General features: G+C 40.5%; 1 protein-coding gene across 1 annotated transcript; it reads left to right on the top strand.

Annotated features, from left to right (window-relative positions):
• Nucleotides 1-3,151: 3,151 nt before the first annotated feature.
• MPLKIP (M-phase specific PLK1 interacting protein) lies at nt 3,152-11,036 on the top strand. The gene is made up of 2 exons (XM_074843268.1): nt 3,152-3,615; nt 8,214-11,036. Exons 1-2 carry the CDS (start codon nt 3,256-3,258, stop codon nt 8,415-8,417), a joined length of 564 nt encoding a protein of 187 aa, XP_074699369.1. The 5' UTR covers nt 3,152-3,255; the 3' UTR covers nt 8,418-11,036.
• The last annotated feature ends 12,691 nt before the right edge of the window (nt 11,037-23,727 follow it).

A 23,727-nucleotide genomic window follows, 5' to 3' on the forward strand; every position in this document is an offset into this window, starting at 1 on the left:
CTCCCCGCGCGCCCCGCCCCACGCCGGGCGGAGCCGGTCCGTGTTCCCGGGCGGGGCCGTGGCCTCCCCGCCGGCGCCGCCCCCGTGTTTTCCCGCCCTGAGTGCCGCGGCCGCCGCCGTTCGCCTGTCCCGTAAAGTAGTCCCTGCTGAAAGGGTGCCGCTGCTGTGTTTCTCGGTGTGCAGGACGCAGGCGGCTGGACTGTCAGCGGGGAGGTGCCTGGTACGTGTTGCAGCGCTAATTCCAGCTCTTGTGTAAAAACCTCACTACTTAACCAAAACTGAGTTAAGCTTTTCAGGCTGTGACATCTAATTCCTGGGCAAACCAAGCGGCCGATGGCTAAAAATTTGTACTGCCGGTTCGGTGTACAGACTGCGACATGCATTGCCAAGATGGAGGAGCGGCTGAGGGGACTGGGGGGGTTTAGTCTGGAGAAGAGGAAGCTGAGGGGAGACCTCATCACCCTCTACAGCTACCTGAAAGGAGGGTGCAGAGAGGGGGGATGAGTCTCTTGAGCCAAGGAACAAGCAATAGGACAAGAGGGAATGGCCTCAAGCTGTGACAGGAAAGGGTTAGACTGGCTCTTAGGAAGTATTTCTTTGCAGAAGGGGTTGTTGGGCGTTGGAATGGGCTGCCCAGGGCAGGGGGGGAGTCCCCATCCCTGGAGGGGTTGAAGAGTCGGGTTGACCCAGCGCTGAGGGATCTGGTGGAGTTGAGAACAGTCAGTGTGAGGTTAATGGTTGGACTGGGTGATCTTCAAGGTCTTTTCCAACCAAGATGATTCTGTGAATAAAAGTAAAATATCCCCACCACGGGATACTTCTGCACTTACAAGGCAGCGGTGGTACTGGACACCATTCAGCCCTCTCGCTAGCACGAGGTAGATCCTTCACCTCAGTTTGGTGTCACTGAAGGTGCAATATCACTTACACTGTAACTATATATTCAGTTGTATACAGCGATGGAAGGGTCAGCTTGAATTGACCTTCAAGGAATTCTTCCTTGAACTAAGCACTTTCAGGCTATTTTTAGTTTGTGTTAGGGCAGAGTGTAAGTCCTGTTACGGGAACACCATGGTGTCCTCTTGCTCTGTAATAGGATAAAAAAGCCCCCACAGAGGTTCAGCATTTATTTATGAGAAATACCTTGTGAGGATAAGACAACAGCTGCATCTCAAGAGTAGCTGAAACTTCAGACTGCCTAAAAATGAGCATTACAAATAACAAAGGCTTTAGAAGTGTTACATGTCAGACGGCCTGACTGCTGAGGAAGAACACGGAGAAAATCTTCTACGTGACGAGTTTGTTGACTGGACATGCTACGTGTAATGAAAAGTATAACACGAATGCTTAAATTCCTAGAAGCAATTAGATGGGTCAACAAGAAGGAATTCATCAGCAAAACTGTACCAGTATAATTCAACCCGTGTGTAACAATAAGTATTTCTAATTAGTTTGGTGTGAAAATTATTACCAAGTAATAAGCGATAGGACAAGAGGGAATGGCCTCAAGTTGCGCCAGGGAAGGTTTAGACTGGATATTAGGAAGTATTTCTTTACAGGATGGGTAGTTGGGCGTTGGAATGGGCTGCCCAGGGAGGTGGTGGAGTCCCCATCCCTGGAGGTGTGCAAGAGTCGGGTTGACCCAGCGCTGAGGGATCTGGTGGAGTTGGGATCTGTCAGTGCTGGGTTAACGGTTGGACTAGATGATCTTCAAGGTCCCTTCCAACCTAGGTGATTCTGTGATTCTCTGAAAATGGTTTAAATTAAAAGAAGCTGTCTTTTTCTGGAATAAGACTGATCAGACAGAGAAATTGATACTTTGTTAATAAACTGTCTTGTGTAGACAAGGCATTCCTTGCGTGCATAATAATAATAGATATAAAATTGGTCTTCTAGAGAAGATAAAACAGTAAAGGATTAACAAAAAAAAAAAAAAAAAAAAGTGAGGAGCTTTAGTCTCTCTCCACTTTAGAATTGCAAGGGTATTCCAGTTTTCACAGGGAGGTTGTAAAACAGAGTGGAGAGCTGAGTTCACCAAGAACAGAAACTGAGTTATCTCCAATTCTTCCCCTCAAAAAAAAAAAAAAAAAAAAATCCACCAAAAAGCCCCAAACAAAAAACCACCTGCGTAAAGCCAAAGAAAAACAAGACTTACAAAGCATAGAAACATCCCGCTTATTTTATTAGCTAGCTGTTGTTCACTACTGTTCTGAAAGCCCTGTTTATTATACATGGCAGTGTCCTAAAACCGAGTAGTGCTTTGTTGCACTGATGGAAATCCAAAACAAAACAAAAAAAAAAATCTCTTTACTACTTTTCACCTGTTGAACATTTGCATTAACAAAGCTGAGAACAGGAATGCTAAAAAGCAACACTGTGGATTTGAGTTTATATCGCTAAAGATAAGGTTCTCCTCCAAAGTTTGTCCGCATAGGTGTCATTGCCAGAGATTCCACGCTACTGAAGAACTGCCAACAGTTCAAACTGATTTTAAAAAAAACGACAACAAAAAAACAGAAGCAAAACTTTCCGTTAAAGTACTCTTTATGCCACTGTATGTTTTCAATTGGGGCTACTATAACGTATTGGCAGGCTCGTGTATAAAAAGACTGTACAAGAAAGGAATACAAATAAGTACATCTGAAGTGCCGGGAAAGGAGGCAAATACTTGCTTTGCTTTACATCAGTGGATTTTGTTGATTTTTATCAAGTGTAGTACCGCGGACATTCATTAGCGAATGTTCGCAAATACCGGGGTTTATTACTGTGCCTTTAATTCGAGCCAACAGGCACAGCCGCTCCACAGCTGCTAAAACTCTCGCTTCAGATTATTCCTCTTCCGCTTGAAAACGCCCCAAACTCCTCAGGGTCAGGGTGACAAACCGCCGCCCAACGCTGCCGGGACCCGCTCCCGCTCCAAGCGGCCCGGCCGGCCGCCGCGGGGTCCTGCGCTGCGGGCGCCGGCGGGAAACGCGTCCGCCGCGAGGCCGGGCCGGGCCGAGAGCGCCCCGGGCCGGTGCCCTTGCGCCGCCAACCGGGGCGGGCGCTGCGGCCGGTGCCGGTGCCAGGCGGGTGTCCCCCGCCGGGCCTCGCCGTGCCCGGCCCGGAACGTTGTGAGCGCGGACCCTTGCGGGAGGCTGGCGGGAAGGGGGAAGGCGCGACGCCGGAAGTGACGGCGCTCCGCCGCGGCGCCTGCCGGGGGCCGCCGTTGCGCAGGTTTTATTCCTCTCGGCCGCCGCCCCGCCGGCCCGGGCCATGTACCGGCAGAGCTTCCGCCCCCCGACGCCTCCGTACGCGGGCGGTGGCTTCCGGAGCCCTGCCTCCGGCGGAGGCCCCGTACCCCCCTCCCCGCGGGGCTACGGGAGCCCCCACCACACGCCGCCCTACGGCCACCGGCCTGGGCCTTACGGCGGCGGCCACTCGCCCCGAGGCCACGGTTTCCATGGCGGCGGCGGGCGGTTCGGGAGCCCGTCGCCGGGGGGGCAGACCCCGCGCAGGCCGCAGAGCGTCAGCCCCCGGTACCCGGCTCCCTACGGCGGCGTATCCCCGGCTGGAGCTCCCCTGCACCCGCAGCAGCACAAGCGCTCGCCCGGGGGCTTCCAGAGGCACTACCAGGTATGGGGCAGGGCGGTGAGGGAGACAGGCCTGCGCCTCCGCACAGCGGGGCGGGAGGGAGGGAGGGGAGAGCCGCTGCTAAGCGCGGCCCTCGGCCCGCAGGGGAGGGCACGCCCAGGGCTTGGGACAAGGCGCAGCGTCCACCTCCTCCACCGCGATTTTCAGGAGAGAGCGACACTTGCACTGCACTGGGCAACATCTGTCTTCTCCCCGGTAGAGAGAGGATGGAGAGACCCCAGCTCAGGCAGCTGTTTGATCAGGAGAGGGCAGAGGGCCCCAGGCCGGGCTGAGGCCTTTTGTGAAGACACAAGGGCTCACACGAGCGTAGTTTCCTTTCTTTTCCTATGCTGGCATGTGAAGGTAGAGAGAGAATTAAGAACCACCCAGAACTGCAGCAAACGCCTCTTTCCTTTGTAGGTACATCCCTTTGATCGGTTTTCTTTAATACAGTGGTGAGTTCTGTGTGCATTTACTTTGCCTGTGTAGTCTTACATCACAGAAGCTGCCCTAGCCACACACAGAGCTTTCTGGGACGTGAGTGGACAAAAGGAGCGCTCTATTAAAGAGAATTAAGCTGAGGCTCCTTTAAGCAGAAATTAGAGCATCTGTGGGGATAATAGAGTATCATTTTAAAGTCTTTGCAGTGCACTGAAAGCTTCTGTTTATATAAAGTAGTTTTCCTGGGAGCTATCACCAACACGTTCTGTGAGTTAACGCTTTTTTCAGATGGTTTAGTTGGGGCACGTGACTGGCAATGCAGATAGGGATGGCAGTTCCTGATGCCAACTTCACGTGTGTAGCTGGCTTTATGCAATATTAGAGAAACCTTAAAAGTGTAACAAATGACACATGCAGTACAGTGATAAAATTTTCAGATGCTCTTACAGACACTTTAAGGATTAAAGTATAATAATGAAGGCAAATCTTAAGAGAGATTAGTAAAATCTTAGTGTGCCTGCACTGCGTAGCCACGTCCCCATTCAGAAATAGTCTTTGGTTACTTTTTTGTGGTGCAGATAACGATCTTACAGGAATCTCATAGTTGGTGGAAGGGGATCATTATGAGCCCTATACATTTTCTTCAACATGGCAGCAAAGGCTTTCCCAGTGTGGATGCCTATAGATTCCTTAACTTCTGTACCTGTTAAAAAGCCAAAGGATGTGGGGTTTCTGCTGCAGATTCTGGAGGGACGGTTTATGTCATTGCTATCAGATTTCCCTTCAGAAGATCACTCTCTGGGTATTCAATAAAGTGTTTTTTAAGAGCCTTCCTTAACTGAGCAGAAGAATCTGCAGGAATCCTTTTGCCTCGAGTTGTAGTCAGAACTGTTTCATGTCAGGACCTGTGGGCAGGAGGCTCCATTCTTGGTGTTAAGGTAGAAACCTGACATAAAGGAGGTACAAGTTTGAATCCAGTCACAGATTGTCATAACATTTTCCCTTCTCCCCTTCCTTTCTGTAGACTTTGTGAGTAGTTTAGGAGCACTGACCTGATGGTGATGCATTCTAAGTCTAAAAAGACATCATATGTCTGTAGCTTTGCCTAGGACTAAAGTAATGTGTATGTGTATGCTTTTATGTGTATACACATGGGTTGTTTTGCCTGGGAGGGCAATAGAGGCAATCACGGAGGGAGGAAGTCTCATAAACTGTGAGTCTCCATTTTCTTCCGCGTGAGCAACAAGAATTTCAGTCCATGAGGCCATGAATAGATTCAGGTAGAGGGGTTTTTTTGCATTTTCTAAGCATCAGGTTTTTTCTGAGCTATGTGGATTGTTCCCCTCCCTTCTGTAGATGCTACTGTTAAGAGAACTACAGTGCTTTTGAAATTTATGATGCTCCTGTCCCCATTTTCAGGATGAAAGCCTCAAGTGACCCTTTAAAATCTCATCAGGAAGTCCAAAAGACGGTTTATATTTACTTTAGTGTTCTGTTAATGTCATTAGTATTCTGTGCTCATTTTGTGCTTGCAGACTTTCATTTTTTGAAATTAACAGAAAACTTAAAAACATAGTAAGCTTGATTTTTCAGAAATGGCTGACTTAACCTTTATGCGGCCAGTACTTTACAGTGTTTTCCGTTTTTTCCACAGAAATGCATCTGCTTTACATTTTAGGAAAACACATTTGTTGTATTTCTTGAAAAATAGTTTCCTTAGTGGTAGTGTTTCCCTTTCTACACTCAACAGGAGTTAGAGAACTAGCTAGTAACAGCAGTGGTGATGGGTTGAAAATGATTACAGAAAGTAATAAAAAATCTTTTTAAATGGTACAGGCATTTTTGTGTTTCTGTGTGTCTGCCAGCAGCTGAAATTAACATTAGGTGAAGAAAGTTGATAAAGGAGCAACTGTCCCCATTTTCAAGGCAGTATTACCCCATTCAGTAACACGTTAATGAATAGCACCGAAAGATGGGGTTTTTTCTACAGTAGAGAGAGATTTGTTGTCTGGAAAAAAAGTCTTGAGAATAGATTGACAGTTTCTTTAAGGAAAGTTCAGTGAGAAAAGGCTGTTGGCACCAGTGACAGTAAAATAAAAAGGTTTTTTAGGATATCTTTGACACCAGTTTCTCCTGCCCAGAATGGTTTCGCTTGCGCAGGTAGGGCTATTTTTCTTTTCCACGGGCCTATAATAATCACATTTTGATATTTTTTTTTTCTAAAAAAAAAGTAGAGGGGAAAAAACATATGACTAGTATGCTAAATTTTTAAAAAATACTAGCCTGCTTAAATTTAACACTTATTGAAGGCTGTGAATCTTGTATTACATAATAATACATTTCCTAGATCTCAAACATGCTAAACAGTCAGTGTTACTCATGGCCTGCATTATATTGTAGTGAAATTTAATATTATAAAATAAATCCATCCAAAAGAGCCTTACCATTGAATTATTTTGTTCTGTCACTGGGTACTGCAGCTAGTTACATCAGTTCAGTTTTCTTTGGAGTTCTGCAGATTAGACATAGCATTAAATAAACACACTCAAACTGGTTTACAATGTCAAAGTTACAGGGTCTCCATTAAACATTTTAAACAGTTGGGGGTTTTTTTATTTTGAAAATAGAATGCATTGAGTACTACTGCTTTACTGCTAAGTGTGGGTGCTTAACATAAATGTCACATTTGCTAGTGCATGTTGACTTGCTATGGGAAACTCCATGGCCCTTAGAAAGTTTTTTAGATGTATTCTGAGGTGATTCTCTGCCCTTACCGTCATGGGTTTGATACAATAAAGTAATTCTCTACCTTTTAGTAATTTTTCTGTTTTGAGATCATCATCTTAGCTACATAACCTAATTGTGCTACAATGAATCATTAGAAACAAGTGCCTCGTAAATAAGACATGGATGCTCCCAGGTTTGGTTGTGTATCCATTATCATTGAGCTTTTTAGGAGTTCTAGAAAAGTACTTACTGGGACCACACAAGCAGGCTCCTACCACAGTAGATTTTCAGAAATACAGTCAAGCAGTTTCAGTGGAATCTGTTCTTCTGGCTAAGCATATGGGCCTTCACTATATGGCACCATTTCTCAGTTTTACCCAGAAATTGTTTCGTACGATCTATGCACATAGATTCTGCAGGGCTTATTAGTCAAATTCAGATACCATCACTGCTGGTCCAGAAAGTCAGGGGGGTGGGGAAAGCAGCCCTTAAATCACTGCTTTTACCCTCCTTTACAAAGTCAGAGGCTGATAATCAGCCTCAAGGAATCCTGTTCTTCTAATGGTATAGAATGCAACAGGTGTGTTTGGAGACTAACTTGGGTATCTGTAGGATAGGTCGTTTAACTTCAGTTAAAACAAATGAATTGAAACAAATGCAGTTCCAGACAAAACCTCACTTTTTAGGGAAGTGAATCTGAGGAAAAGAACGACGGATGATGCTATCAGGACAAAATGGTTGTAACAATTTCCTTTGTCATACGTCTTTAAGTTGCAGACTTTTAGCATGTTTGCAGAAGCAGTTCTCGTGAACCCTGTTCTTTTAAAAAAAGTCCAATATCAAAAGCTCCATGCAAAAGGTTTTTCTTTTATGTAATAGCTGCTTAATCACTGATTACCATCCAGATTGTATATAAAATAAAGTCTTCTGTTCTCAAATTTCACAGAATGTTAGTTTTGCTAAAACAGGGTATCTTTGCCAGGAAGTTCTTCGGGTCATTTGTAGCTATTTGCGTTATACAATGCTGTGTTCAATCTATAAGTACTTAATATCTGACTTCTGCTCTTGTAAACATTACCAGCTCTTCCTTAGCCTCCAACTCCCTGTTTTGTTGTTCAGCTTTTGAGTAAGACGTGTCATTGACTTAGGCAGCTTATGAAAAATAGCACGAGGAGCTTTTCTGTAGTTACGTGTCAGAGTGACGTTAAACAAGTATTTTGGAGAAGACTGGTTTGGTTTTTCTTATCCTGGTAAATCATCACTAATAATTGAAAGTATAATAAAGTTAGTATCTTCTAAGAGGAAGATGAAAGTGAGGAGTAGTAATTATCATTAATAATCAGCTTCAAAGCTCTGCTACATTAGAAGGAAACTTTTTCTTAGTTTGAATTAGTCTATTAAATGTTTCTTTACCTGATGGTTTTCTTCCAAAGGGATCACCCAGGACATCTACTCCATTTGGTACAGCGCATGGCAGAGAGAAAAGAGTGTCTAATGATGTGGAAAACTATTACAGACCTTCAATGCTTGAGGACCCATGGGCTGGCCTAGAGCCAGTTTCTGTTACAGACATAAACCAACAATACAGCAGTGAGCAAACAACATATACTGGTAAAAAAGGGAGGTATTTCAGCTAACACTTTTAAAGGCCAAATAACTCCATCTTGTCAGGAAAACTTTGGGACAAAATCTTTACACTTACACAAGATGAACAATAATCAAGACCTTAGATAATGCTTTTATTTGATCACATGTCCACCCTTTTATCCTACCTTTTTTTTATTGCATTGGATATTTTTATGTATGGGAGGGAAAAGGAGTGGTAGGAAAACTTACCTTTCTGGCTACGTGGAAGTGCCTACCAGCTTTGAAGAACAAAGTGTTCTTTAATCACCAGCGACTGATTTGTGACTGTTAAAACAGATTTCCATATATTACCTCTTCCATGCCAGATTGTTAGCCTCTTATTGTAAACTCCTTTAGGAAATGGTATTTTTTTATGTTTTGACATTTTTAGAATGAAGTAACTTGCAAATAAAGTTTTGTAAAGCCTTGTTTTGTAATGTATAAAGATTATTTTAGGACTTTGTTAAGGTGTACACATTAACACAAATAGTACTAGTGAAATTAGGTAACTTCTGTAAATGTGCTTGTATGCTGTAGTTAATCTCTGGTTTTGTGCATAGTATTTTTTGTTAATTGTAGTGTAACATGAAGTTGAAACGTGACTTTTAGCTATCTCAGGAAACAAATGTATTGTCTTTGGAAAGTTTAATTTGTTGAACCAGCTCGAGTCATAAACATAATTCTGTAATCATTTGCTTTTGTATTTTAAAAAAAATCATAATTGAAACAAAATTAGACATTTCTGGATTATAGTAACAAGTCTGTTCAGCAGCAATTTAAGTCTAAGGAGCACATAAAGCATCAAGATGAAACAAATACAAATGTACTTTCTGGATCTACCTGTTAGAATAGCATAGAATGAATGACAGTATGTTATCATTGATGTTAGTATGTGCATAGCATCTTTTTTTATCTGTATGAGATTTTTCAAATTTTTTTAAGTTATTTTTTATTTTAACCCGTGGCAGACATCTTTGCCTAGAGAAGTCTGGTTTTGTGTGCGTGTGTGCTATATTTTTATACTGAAGAGGAAAACGGTGAGGTTTTTGTAGAGCTTGTTTATAGGTGGAAGACCCATTCTTACATCCAGTAGTAAATATTGTAAGCTTGACTGAACAAGAAATAGTTCCAGCTGCAGGCATACTCTTAACATGCCATGTTAAGCCTGCAGCAGACACGTAAATTTTTGTTGAACATACCATTATTTGTTTGTTGATCTTGGCTTTTAAGCAGTAGGTAGAGGGTGAAAACTTAGTTAGAAATAAATAAAAGCATTAGTTCAGTTTTCAAAACATATGTTTTGGTTTTAAGCGTCTTACATACTTCATGGAAAACATACTTTTGTAGTCCTGAAGCATGGTTAGGTAGAAAAGCACAGGGAATCACATTAGACTGATCTTAGTAACTTGTCTTTTGCCAAGGTAGAATAGGCCTATATACTTCTTTATCTGTTTCAGTGTAAAATGTCTTGGGTTAATACCACCTTCAGGAACAACTTCAAACTGGAAGGGGGGTTAACATGTTGAAAAGTGCTAGCTGAGTGTCTTGCACTTTTATGACCATAATCTAAAGTTTGTCACTTGTGTCTTCCCCCAGTTGACCTTACCGGTTTAGTATTATATCCAAAAAGGCTGCTCAGAGAACTGAGAACATAATGCCAGCTTGAAATCAAGAATGGTTAAATCTTCATCCCAGAATCAAAACTGTGCCTTAAATGGCAGCTATCAGTATTATTATCTGTAATGTGTACCAGCAAAACAGATGACTTGAGTCTATAGAATTTATAAATCAATTAACGTCATTGTGAAAAGTGAAATATAAAGTTTTCTTTCCTTTTTTTTTTTTAATTTTACCTTATCAGGTGCTGTAAAGCTCACAAAAAAAAAAAGTTACAGGGTGCTTAACTGAGTCACCTTTTTTGTTACTATTTCCTTTGTAATTCAGTGCAGTTTACTTCTGGCAATGTTTGGTGATCTTGGGGAAACAGATACAATTTTATTTAAGAGACTAAAGCTATGACATGTTCCCAGTTAGACATGAGAAGAAACTGGGTTTGGAAAGGAGGAAGGAAAGGAAAAGGAATCATGACAAGAGAGACTGTTAGAGGTGGGACTCCTTATACAGTAGCCAATATCAGCAGCCCTTGCTCATTGCAAAGATGCGTTTTTCCACTTTGGCTTTGCAGTTGACCCAGGGATCAAAGCCAGCCTCCTCTGGTAATAACTGTTAACTCCTGGAACCGGGTGTCAGACGTCCACGAAGGTAAAAGTTCCAGAAAGAGAATTGAGGAAATACTCTTGAAGCATTGTTTAATGAATAGAGGCCTTCCACAATGCCATCTGTTAAGCTGCTGCTCCAGTGCACTTCAGGATATGACCCAACAGTAATAAGTACATCATACTGCTAAAGACTCCAATAATTTGGTCAAGAATCAGCAAAGAATTAAAATATAGATGTAATAACGTTATTAACCTCATCATACTGCACCAAAAACTTTAAAAGTGATTCACCTTTCTGGCTTCTAGGAGAAATTCTGCAATTACAGTAAAACTTCAAAATGTCTTTGTTGAATAACTGTAAAATGCATGAACACATGTTCAGAACTATAAATATAATGTACTTAAAGCCAATTTAAGCTTTGCCTTCTTTGCTATGATATCCAGGAAGCTTAAGCACACACTTCCTCACTGTTTTTTTTCCTCCTTTTCCCCATATGGCAAACATTCTTTTTCCCCACATGTTTCTAATGGAGATAGGATATATCACTTCCTCATTTGTTAATGAAGCCACTTCATAGTAACAGTATGTCTCTGGAAATAGCATTGGATGATAAAAAGTACAGCACAAATACATCCTCTCTTCGTGAGGCCATGAAACAAAACAGTGCCTGTGTCTTGTTAACGAAGGGATTCTTCTGTAATGAATACTCACTAAGAATATGGGCATTGTTCTTTCTTCAACAGACTTCTTAGATTTTAAGGTAAGTCATTTAGCTCCTTTTTGAGGAGTTTGGATTGATGTGCTACTTTTCCATTCTGTTTTGTTTGCATTGTGTTTGTCCATTAAGTCCATCTGACTTCCCGTACAGTTGTTGTAAAGGAGTTGTGTAACTCATGACTAACTCTCTTCTAGCAAAAATTTAATTTCACTTGTTCCTATTTGCTACTGTGTGTAACAGTGAAGTGCGTTGTTACTACATTGTGCTAATATCACAGTAAGGTAACTTAAGACAGCAGAGTACTGTAACGTGGCAACACACTGGGTGGGGAGTCACCCCAAGCTGTGTGCTGTAATACTTCAAGGGTAGTTCAGGTTTGGATTTTCACTGCAACTTTATAATACGGAGTATTCATTCTTTGGCACTTTGTGCACACTATTTTGCATTGAAATTGTAAAACAATGTAGAATGTTAAAATTTCAATTAAAACAGGGTTTTAAAAATTTGTATCAAGTTAATTCTCTTCAGCATTAACAATAAGGCATTGAGATGTAGCATTTTTCTGATGTCAAAACTGGGAACGCTTTGCAGGGGAAATGCTTCTGGCCAACAGAATGGGTAACTACTTTTGCAGTCACGTTGTTTTTCTTTTCCTGTTAAGGATATCTTTATGTGCTCTTCACTTTGTGTTAATTAGACATCTGAGAGGGAGCCTTTGAAGCATGCATTATATGGAAAGTCTACAAGTAGCTATTCATCTCCCTTCTAAAGAAATGTTTTTATAGTCTGTTCGGGTTTCAAGTTGTGCTTCTGAGTAATCTCACTGATGTCAGAGGATTTACTCATGCAACTAAGATACGTAAGTAACATTACAGTTTGAAAATTGTATCCTCCATTTGTCTGTCAGTGCTTTTTACCAACTCTACAATAAACTGCTCCGTTTAGCAAGTGCTCTGAATTCAAATTCATACGTGTGCTTTTACACATGAGCCAAGACTGTCTTACGATGAATTAAACTTGTTTTTACAACTTTTTCCTAAATTCTCAAGAGTAAAGACTTTATTCTCCCTTCCCCAAATCTTGGCACTTACTTCATCCCATCTTCCTTGTATTAGAGGACAAAAGGGAGGATTGCCTACACTGGTGGGTGGAGAATCACATAATGATTTTCACATCTCTGGCTCTCAGAAGCTTGTGTACCAATTGGCATAGGTAACTAGATAAACTTTTTTATCGTTTGAGATGGCTCAAACAACTTCTTACACCACAAGAAAGGAATCACCAAGTTGGATTAACGCTTAACAGTCATACAGTTCCAGCATTCAGCTGTTAGTTCACAATCATTTTTTTTGCTTACAGAACCTTTTCATCTGAATGTCTTGGTAGGTGCACATTGAGGCAGTTTTAATTTTCTGCCCTTTTCACTAAAATATGTGCTTTGATGACTTAACACTTTCTCAAACTGGACTTCTCAGTTTACCTTTACAAAATTACTAGCTCTTGAGTGTTAGACCTCAGATCTAGGCCTTCCCTGTAAAGCATTTTAGTTGTGGCTAAAAGAGCTTTATCTACTCCTCATTTCTTCCTTGATGACACTAGAAAACCTTTGACTACTGGGCTAGAAACAGTTGAGCGGATGCTCAGTGCCAGAACAGGGTCATCAAATCACCTTTCCTCTCCTACAAGTTACACATAGTTTCTTGTCATTCCAGTGCAGTGGAGCCCAGGACATGTTTTGAGCTAAATAGTCATCCATTTTGTTTCACCAGCTGTTTGTGGGTTGCAGCATTTTAAACCATATCAATGGTTTGCTTAGCACACATCCTGGATTTTAGATTTTACCAGCATTATAAATTCTGATTTGTAGTTTAACTCCTAAAATTGTTGCACATTCTCTTTTTCTGCAGTAAAATCACAGGTAAATTCCACTGCCCTTTGTCCACTGTTCTGTGGCTGTTGCATGTTCCTTTTCTAACTATAAATGTAAACATTTGTATACAAGAAAGCAACTTTTTATGGCTAAAAGGGGTCATACCAGTACAGTTTCGGAGTGAAATTTTTCAAGCTGCTGACACTACTGCTACTAAAACAAGAGCTTCTCAGTCACCCTTTAACAGGACAAAAATGAAGCAAAAAAATAAAGCAGTTGAAATACCAAGCTGGAAACTATGGTCTGCACAGTGCAAGATGGACTACATGAGTGGGGACATCATTACAGTTTGGCACAACCTGTGTTAGCCCGTTTCTAGATTGCAGAGAGAATGGATTTTTAAGAAAGAGCTGAAAAAATACCATCCCCCTCCCTAATAAGACAGAAAAGGGTATTTCTCAAAAATAACCTTACACACAAAAGACAACTTCTTACACAGCCTCAAATTCTTACCAGCCACGCAAACTATGAGATCTCTCTTGTTCTGGTTTTTCTTCTGGAGAAGCACTGACTTGTTACCAGTAACTTCAAGGCTTCCTGTGACATGAGCTCAGTCAAAGCCATCAAATCATCATTTGACCTATTCTCTGACAAAAGTGAAAAGTCTGTTTTACATAGACTGTGGGACATCATACTCAATTTCACAAAACCGTAGGCTGTACTATTCACTGGATGTGGAAAGCTTTTGACAATTTTTAAAGCATTTTGATTTCAAATTACACTGGGGGGGGGGGGGGGGGGCAGTAAAAAAGTGATACCTTTAAGTTCTACCAGGGAATTAATTTTCAGATATTCCCAAGTTTCCTTCATTCTGAGTATTCATTTTTTCCAGGTAACAGTGACAGGACTGTAGAGGATTTATACTTTTTTTTTCCCTGCAAAAGAAAACAGAGTAAGCTTAATTAATTTCATTCAAATGTCAATCTTAATTCAAGTAGTGGTGGCAGTTGCATAGTATAGTTCAAAACAATCTGAGGCTCCTTCCTTTCTTACTTGAAAGAGCTTACGTTTTCCAGAACTGGCCAACGCAGTTCACCCAGCAGGCATGCTGGGTCAGAGCTTTTGCAGTTGCGATGCTGGGACAGAAATAGTGGTCTGCTTCGTGAGTAGGGACAGTGTTGCAACGCCAGATTGCAGCTAGAATGGGATTTTAACAAGGACAAAACAAGTAAGATCCATTCCTCCCCACGCACACGTAAACACACCTCAAGGGATTTTTCATTTTCTAAGCCTACAGTGAGCCACTATGTTGTTATGGTCAAGGATAAGAGAATTTAAATTGCTCGTTTATTGATTAGTGACACAGATCTTAGGAGGCAAAGAATTTGACATCACCTCAAGCTGGAATTTTTAACACAATTATTTTAAAATGGGCTGCACCAAAAATCTGCATGTAGTACCCTGCTTTTACAGGCAGCAGTAATCATGCTGCTTAATGCTGTTTTAAATACACTTAAACCTTCTGGTATCCATATGTATTTTGCCACAATCTAACTATTGTGTAGTCAAGATAGTTAAAAGCTGTTAAAAGCGTAGAGTCAACAAGTGTTTTCTTTGGGTTTAAATCTTTGTAGTTTGCATGAGAAAATTCCTAAGGGTTCAAACTGCTGAACATTATGTTGATGCAATTATTAGTCTAAATACTAATAAATGGAAGAACAAAACCTCTTTCACACTGATACAAATCATTCCCTTTTCCAGCATCACACGAGCTAATGCTGAAACAAGGGAAAAGGAATCAAGCTAATTGACAACTCCTGTGGATGACTACACAGCATAAACCACAAATAACAGAGCAAACATAAGCTTTAAAAAACACTGATTGCCAACTGGGGAGTAGTATCAACAGTAGTTGGATTGTAAGTAGTAGTTGCACAGCGTTTTAAAAATCAAACCACTACCTCCTGTGGCTTAATGAAGATTTTTAGGTTTTGTAAATAAGGCTTCACACTGTATTCCCTTAACAGATGTTGGGAATTAACATGCTCTGTTCCTACAGTTGAGTTCACAGAAGAGAGTAAGTATCTTCAACACTTGTCTATGAAGCCTTTACATAAGTTTCATGTCATCATTTTTTTTTAAAGCTAAGATAAAACATTGCATTTGAAAATATTGGGGATCATCAAAAAGATGAAAGGGAGAATTATCTGCAAAGGTCCAAGTGTAGGACTTGAGTTGGTAACTGTAAGAAGGCACCAAAGGTCCATCTATTGATTACTTGCCATTCCACTTTCCTAAAGCTGTTTCCCTTGTCGGTAAATTTTTAATAGCCTCATGGTTGCTATGGCAATTAAATTACACTAAGGAAAATTACTTGGTTGTTCGTTTCCAGATGTTAAGAAAGCAGTATGTTCACTGTGGACAGCAGGTTGAGAAACTGCGATAACTGTTCATTTTCAAATGAATGAACTGCCAGATTGTGTCCTGTTGAAACTGAAGACAGCTCACACTACCGGCAGTGTTCCTGTGCTTAGAGTAGCTTCTGAAATAAAGTTCCAAGTATATAGAAAGCTTGCACAAAGAACCTTTAAATCCCTGAGAATTTCAGAGAATCTATTGCATCTGGTTGCATTTTTCTGGCACTATTTAATTTCCTCTCAGAATAATTGCTGGATGTTTTAGACATTGACTCTCCCGTAGCCTGTCATCCTCGCTGCTCTGAGGTGAGGTAGAAATAGTGATCGTCTATACTTTGTGAATATACAACTGGTAATAGCCTGGTTCAGTTTTTCTCTGCTATTACATCACCCCAGTAAACAGGTAACAGAACTTTCATTAACCAAATCTCTATCATTTATCTTCTTAACAGCTTGAAAATAGTAAGATTCTAATACATTAATAAACACATCCACAAGCCTTTGTGTACTTCGTATTTCAGGCAACCAGCTTAAAGGAACCTACCAAAAGTAGGTTGTTTTTCTTTAACCCCCTCCCCAACTCAATCCAGAGAAGATAACTTAGGTAGTCTTACCATAATTTTTCCTCTCCAGTAAGTCTTCTATTGTCTCTTTTCCCCCCTCGTTTTTTTCTCAGAACTGTCTGTGCACCAGCTATATATGAAGGCTTTTCTGCATAGGTTTTCCATGGAAATAAGCCTGCCTTTCCTGCCCCTTCCATTGGCATAGGCTTGATTCACCCTTCAGGGCTCTGCTACCAACTGCTGTCTGCTGGAGAGTTTGGTGGAATCGGTGCCACTCAACCCCCCAACGAACATACCAAGCCCACTAAAGGTCCTGTTCGTTTACATTGCTGGAGATGATGGAACTATGACAAGAAGTGTGCACAAATCCTCCCGACTCATCTAAGTGAGCCTGTGTTGGTTGAGTGGTGGACTTTGGTGTCAGATGTGCAGTGAGAACTGTACAAGGCAGACATGCCCTTGCTGTAGCAGCCACTCTTTTCTCTCTAGATTAAGAAACAGTTCTCTTCTGAAGTTGCAGACAAGGGGTGCTCAAATCTGTGCTAAATATTGCAAAGATGGATGTGAAGTCACTCTGAGAAGACAATAGAAAAAGTGTAGAAAAGGGCATGGGAAAACTGTCATCTTGATCCCAGTTCTTCCTGCTAGCTTCCCAACACAACCCTCTCTTAAATACTCACACTTCCACTCAGCATATCCTTGTTGGTAGTACACCAAGTTGGAGGGAAGAAAACTCCCTCATGAAAGCATAAAATCAGGTACTCTCCCTTCAGCAGCCACAGAACATAATACTGGTTTTTAGTCCATGAATGACAAGAAAGCAGATGTGCATTTCTGAGAGAAGTGAGTTTTACGAACAGCAAAAATAAAAAGTCTGTGTGCATAGGGACCCTTCCTGTTCAGTATATTTAATCATTTACTGTCAATTAAAAAAATAGTTCAGCTTCAGTCCAGCCCCAGTTACTTCAGTGATAAATTCTACTTCAGAAACTTTTAAACAGCCAGAAGATTTGCTACAGAGCAACTCTTCTCAGTCTTGTAACCTTTCCAGTGATCAGAAGGAAAAAAACCCAAGGTTCTGGTGTCATTCTAACTGTATTGATGTATCAGAGAAAAACAGCAGAAACACATCTAATCAAAGTATATGCCTTTACCAGCGAGTAGTCTGTTGCTGTGTAAGCGTCCCAAAACAAATAATCCAATTCCTGGTGTTACTTACAGGCCCGGGGAGGATCATCAGTACAGCAGACTTCCCCCTCCGGCACCTCCTGGCAAGGGGACTCTTTGGCGAAAGGCTCTGCACCTTCAAAAGCACGCTGGTTCTCTTGAAGTTCAGCATGAGCCTTTTTCAGTTGTTTGCAGTATCACAGAGCATCAGCACAGCACATGGGCAGAAGTCCAGAAAGCGTTACAAGTCTCCCCATAAGTGACATGAAAGAACAGAAATCTCAAGAAGGATATTAAGACCTGCATTCATTCCCGTATTCTGTTTCTTCACAGGCTCCACCACGTTCTTTGTGGCCTAGTCCTGCCTTTGCTCTGGACTCCCTTTCCACCAGCTATTCCCATAGTCTTTTTTTGGCTGACACTCCATTTGAACCCGGTATTTCTCTCTTAAAACACTTCCACTCTTTGTGACTTAAGCCATCCATAACTTACCTTCTTCAGAGCTGTCTGTATCACAAGAAGACTTTTCCATCCTTAGCTGACAACCGCTGTTCCCCTAGTTCTAACAAAGCAGATTTTGCAAGTGCTTTCAAATCAAACAAGTTAGAGCTTGGATAGTTTAAAATGTGTTTCAAACTAAACTTGCTGATGTCTGAAACAAGAAGGCAAATTCAAGTGAGACTTTCCAACAGTGAATCTCAGGACAGAAGCTGTCAGTAACCTCCTTAATAGTAATAATACTGCTGATGTAGCAGCAATGACAAAGTGATCTGCAAACCTACCTCCATCTGTAACCTGCCTGCATTTTCCTCCTTTTTTCTTCCTGCAGATTCTTTTCAGACTTCTGCTTCATTATCTTTGTCCTGATGCCCTGTTGGATATTTAAAATATTATTTCTTTTTATTAATTCCAAATTTTAAGCATCTTTCAAAAAGGGAAAGAAGAGTAGTTTTAAAAGTTCCAAGCAAAATCTATACATCTTGAGTCCCAAACAGTGGGTGAAATGAATAGCTGCAATGATGCTAGTTTGTTAAGAGGTATGGGATAAAGGTCTTTTCAGTAAAATGTGGATTCCATAAACTAAAACAGCGTGTGAAATATTTTTTTTTTCCTAAGAAACTGCATTGATTTTGTCAATCTCACTGTCCATCAGTTGGTGCTAGAAAGAAGTATTTATCCTGATATCCTGCACAATGTTAGGTCTAAAACTTCACTTGCCAACTCCCACATCAAAGCAACAACTTGGTTTAGATCACAACATAGATATCCAATATTTAAAGATTTCAGATGGCAGACATGCCAGCATCTATCAGTTGAAGTTGATTAACCACTGTGGCATAGAAATCTGCTTTCTATCTAGGCCGGCTTTGTCTAACATAAGCTTCCATCAATGGATTATATTTTACATTTTTATACTGTATTAAAGAGTCATGTATCGAATTTCTGTTGAAGGTTGGTGATCAAATAGCATTTGAACATTCTCTGCAACAATTAAATACAACCATTAAAGTCACATCAGGGCATTTTTTTCTAAGACTGGATTGTTTATCTGTTTTCTGAAGTTTTTCTAATGAGTTTTAAAGTAATGGGTTTACTTCCATTGAAATCATATACTAGTGTCCTACTGATTGATATTCCTCTGCTTATGTTGCACGTGAACCCTTAGTTTCAGCATCACACTGGAAGGTAACAGTCCTTTTCATTATCATTTCATTCCAACTTCTTGTGTCTTGTAAATATGACCACTGGTACTTTATGTGTGATCTTACATTTCACCACATTAAAATATTAAGGTACGTGCTCCATGTTCCCCTCTTTTCCCTCATCTCTTAGTGTAATGATTCAGATAGCACCTAAAATAAAAACACTTGGCATACCCCAAACACAAATAACACTCCGCATACTAACGGTCCTAAATTTTCATCATTAGCTACCACGTCTTTGGTGTCTTTGTTACATTTAGGCCTTGAAAAACACCTTTTGCGTTTGTTGTCTTACGGGCAGAAAGAGTTAAACCAATTCACAGCTTTTTCTTGGAATTTTCCTTTCCAGAGAGGCCTGTCCTGGAGGAATGTAAACACAGACATCGGCTTGCTGTCACTTTGTCCTTTTAAATTCATAAGGAAAGCATCCCAGGGAGGGGCCAGACCAGCCATGGTGTGGTCCCGCACTCCCCTCCCCAGCTGCTGTGCAGGGAGAGCATCTCCCAGGCCGCTCCCCGCCAGCCCCTCGCGCTCCCCAACAGCCACGGTTCGGGGGGGTGCGGGATGCTGGGGCGCGTGTGGCCGGCGAGTCGTTGTTAATACTCTTCCATGGACCTCTCGACTATGACTTTGCCTAATCCTTCTGTGGAGCTAATCATACAACTCATGCTTTTAGAATATAGTGCCAAACCCAGTTTACATCTCTTACAAAAAATTACCAAAATTGTCCAAATATTCTACACCTAAATCAGTGAAGTGTGTACAGGAAATTGTGAAGCACAATAAACATTTATAGCACGAAGACCATTCAACTAGAGTTACTACCTGGAAAAAAAAAAAAAAATCAAACTGATTTCGAGATAAAGTGTGGTATTTCAATGGAAACCTACAACTCTCCATCCCTTGTGTTTCTGGTTGAAGGTGCAAACTTTTATCTGATTTAGAAATCAGGGCTCATCTCCAATTATTTTGCCTCTCTGTTGCTCCAGACAGTCCAACGTGAAAGATCTGAGCAAATAGGAGGACAATAATGCACAGTTCTAGAAATAGGTTTAATCCCTGTATCCCTCTAAACAGAAATTCACCTTACAGATGTAAACACTGCTTTTAATAGATAAAGTTAAACCAACACATTAATTACATTTCATTAAGCATCACGTCAGCCTTTAGAGAGGATAACACTATTATTCCAGCAATAGGAGAATTGAAGAATAACGAGAAGGTGTCTTGGTTAAACTTTATTACTATTTAGTAGCAGAATAGAACCCAGTGTTTTCTGCTCTCTCTATCACATTCCCTAAAGCTGATTAATCAATAAAATTTTCAGAGCAAGTTTCAAATGCATCACCTTCCTGGAAGGAGGGATGCCAGCAGAAAGGCAGCCGTGCTTTCCAACCCACACTAACGATAAACGGTGGCTGTTTAATTCTGTGAGCATCTCTCTCTGCACTATCACTGTTCATTAAATATTCTGGATTTGGATACAAGTCTGCAAAACCACTTGCATTTTCCTGAGCACCTTTCAACCACTGCTCTTAACAAAAGAAATCCACTTCTTAGGTTGTTAGCATTGCAAGGACTTGGAACAATTGAGGATCCCTGTGATTTCTTTGATAATTCACACATTTGTGTGGTTCACAACTCTCAAGGAGAGCTGCATTTCAGGTCTTCTGTGGCCAAAGTAAGTATGCCAAATTAGACATAATTTTTTTTAATAGAAGATAGTTTCATCAAAAAAAGCAAAACTATTCAAAAGGGAAATTCTGTCACTGGAGATTTAAATGGAAATCCCTGCTGAAATTAACAGGCGTTTGGATTTCATCCTTTATCTGACCTAAAATCTGCAATGACAGCAGCAACGATTTCAAACTAAGATAACAGTCTAAGTTTTTAAGTACAACACTATGGCAATGGAGGTCACAGTTTCCTAAGAAACAGAGGAATACTTGTATATCGAATTTCACTGCATATGGAAATGATTTATGCTGTAATCAAAAGTGTAGTCCCTTCCAGTGGAAGATTCTCAAGCAATTATCACAGAGTAAACCACTCTTCAGCTCTACTAGCCATTAATTTAATGAGGCTTTTTTTAAAAAAAAAATCTTTTTTCTTAATAACTGGTAGACACCTAACCTGGCAAAGCACCTGCTCGCTGTCCTGGAGACAAATGTGGTTCAGCTTTTCAGATTAATGGATCAGAAAGCAAAACACAACAGTATTCTAAAACGTATTGTAGTAACTTTTCCATGCTTCAAAACAGAAAAATAATTCACAATCTCTTCCAGAGTTGAGGTTTCAGGTCTTCAGGATTTTTTGTTTGGGGATTTTGTTTGGACAGGAGCTTTAAATGACATAATCTCTCTCTAGAGCATAAAACTGTCACCATAATAATTATGAGTCATTTCATGGATCTTATTTTTAAAAAGCTACAGAAAATCAAGCCTAAAAATATTAATGCATCCCTAGCGTTCAAGCTGTGGAAGTGCTGAATTTAATACTCCAGCAATACGCAATATACTGCATGATGTAGACGATGTTTCGCATAACGCAGGGTGTGTAATACGAGTGTTACAAACCTGATTTCTTGCATTTTCTGACTAACTACAGAGTGTTTAATGTCAACTTGAGCAGGTTTTTCCTTCCCACTTATGAACAGTTTTAGAACTGCTCTGAAGAACAGTAGGAGCTGCCAGCTTCCCCCGTACACTTTGGAGCACTCACTTTACAAAAGTCCTACCGATAAGAAATCGAATCCAATTTGTTGGGTCTGTTTATGTGCTCGTGAATTCGATAATGCTGTTGTTGATGCGTTACCTCCCCTGTCCCGTGAAGTCCTCCAACAGAGTTATGCAACTTGTCAAAGCGTCGTGCACCCAAATGGTACTCGGTTGGAAGAGGTCGAGCCAGTGTCCTATCAAACGGTCTCCGCACAGCAAAGCACGTGCCTGTATGTTGTTCACGTTGATTTTGTCTTGTCAAATGGTTCTCTCTGCACTGTGTAGAAAGTTGGGCAGTTATCCCCTTTTCCTACAGCAGAAGCTGTTTTGAATATCAATCACACTTAAAATGAAACTAGAAATGTGTTCCCTCAAATTGAGAGTCAGTGAAGCATCTGCATTTGATGTTCTTCCCATTCTGCATATGAAATCCTGACCTTTTCTTGTTATCTGCAGCCTCTTTTGTTGTCGAGGTAAGGTTTTAGAAATTTTTATTTTTAATTAGTCAACATAACTGGTCGCTCTTGTTCTCATTACATTTTTCTTCCCAATTCTATAGAGGCAATTGATGATCTCACCTAATTTTTAAGCTACCAACTTTCTTATTTTGTTATGGACTGCAGTGACTATCTTTAATTCTGTTGGATGCTGGTTACTCCCCTTCTGCTCTTGCCACCACAAACATGTCATGGATGAAATACTTAAGACACATATTTTAACCAAGTCAGGAGAAGGCCTCATGTGGGGACTACATCTCAAGTAATTTTTAGAACTTGATGAAAATATGTACTCAAGAAAAAAAAGACCATTTAGGTAGTCATGCCAGCTTTACCAAAAGATTTTGGTGAAAAAGATGTTTTTCTAAAAATGTTGACATTTTCTCAATCAAACATTTTTTTTCATTCATCACTTCAAAGAGACTAACAGATGCTTTTAAACAAATGTTGCTTTAAAAAAGTAACTGGAAAGAATAACTTATTTACTTGTCAGCCTATGAACTGCATACTGTGACATGGTATGGCTCCTTTTTATATATAAATTTCATGCATATGAATCCATATTTAAATGAATGGTTTGAAATTGTGATTCTAGAAATTGCATACCTGTGTGCCCATACTCTGAGCATACCAAAATAATAAGACATATAGTTAAAATTAATTTTCTGTCACAGATTTCATATTAGCATATCCTTCTTGAATTTCACATTTATCCTTTCTGCAAAGTCAAGAGTACCTTATTTTCATCATACTCTATCTAGCCATATATCTACATTTAAATAAACCCAGAAAGCACTGGATTTCGGATGCAAAGTTATACTTTGATTTACTGCATCCCATAACAAAGGGCATAAGGTAATAGTTTTTAGAATACAGAAGCTCCGTAATGCTGAAACCTTAATACAGAAGTTGAGAAATGAAAAAGAGTCAGGAGGCTGCAAGGTAGCAACAAATGACGGGTGCTTCAAAAAGCATGCGTAAGGTTTCCCTGGATGTCAGTAAAGAATTTGTTTTCTTACAGTTCAGACTTAAATGTTGTACTTAAAAAACCAAACAAGCAAACAAACAAAACCAAAACCAAACTGGACCCTCTGAGGAGATTAATTGAAAGAGAAGCCCATCTCCAGTTTATCTCATGCTAGAAGCTGAAATAGGGTTGAATTTCTGCTAGAACAGGTCTGCAAAATTCTACATTCTGGGTTTTTTGTCATTGTTCCCAAAAGGCAATATTGTAATTGCAAGTACAGTTCGCAAATAAAAATTATTACTACTACCTTCATGTCTTCTTTCACTGTCTTGCATAATTGTATGTGCTTGCTTGGAAGTCTCAGAGCAGGATCTGCAATCCATAACGAGAAGCAATCTGGGGAGAAAAATGTACATAGCTTCTAATAAAGTCTGCCAGGTTTAGAGTAATACTTTCCTGATGTGGAATCACCAGACCATCTG

Source organism: Strix aluco, chromosome 1, assembly GCF_031877795.1.
Source record: "Strix aluco isolate bStrAlu1 chromosome 1, bStrAlu1.hap1, whole genome shotgun sequence".
NCBI classification, from domain to species: Eukaryota; Metazoa; Chordata; class Aves; order Strigiformes; family Strigidae; genus Strix; species Strix aluco.

What these genes read in the sequence shown, in the direction of transcription:
- MPLKIP (XM_074843268.1), top strand. Translation starts at nt 3,256, where the DNA reads ATGTACCGGCAGAGCTTCCGCCCCCCGACGCCTCCGTACGCGGGCGGT. An exon ending in GCTTCCAGAGGCACTACCAG is followed by an intron (nt 3,616 to 8,213) that starts GTATGGGGCAGG and finishes TTTCTTCCAAAG; the next exon opens with GGATCACCCAGGACATCTAC.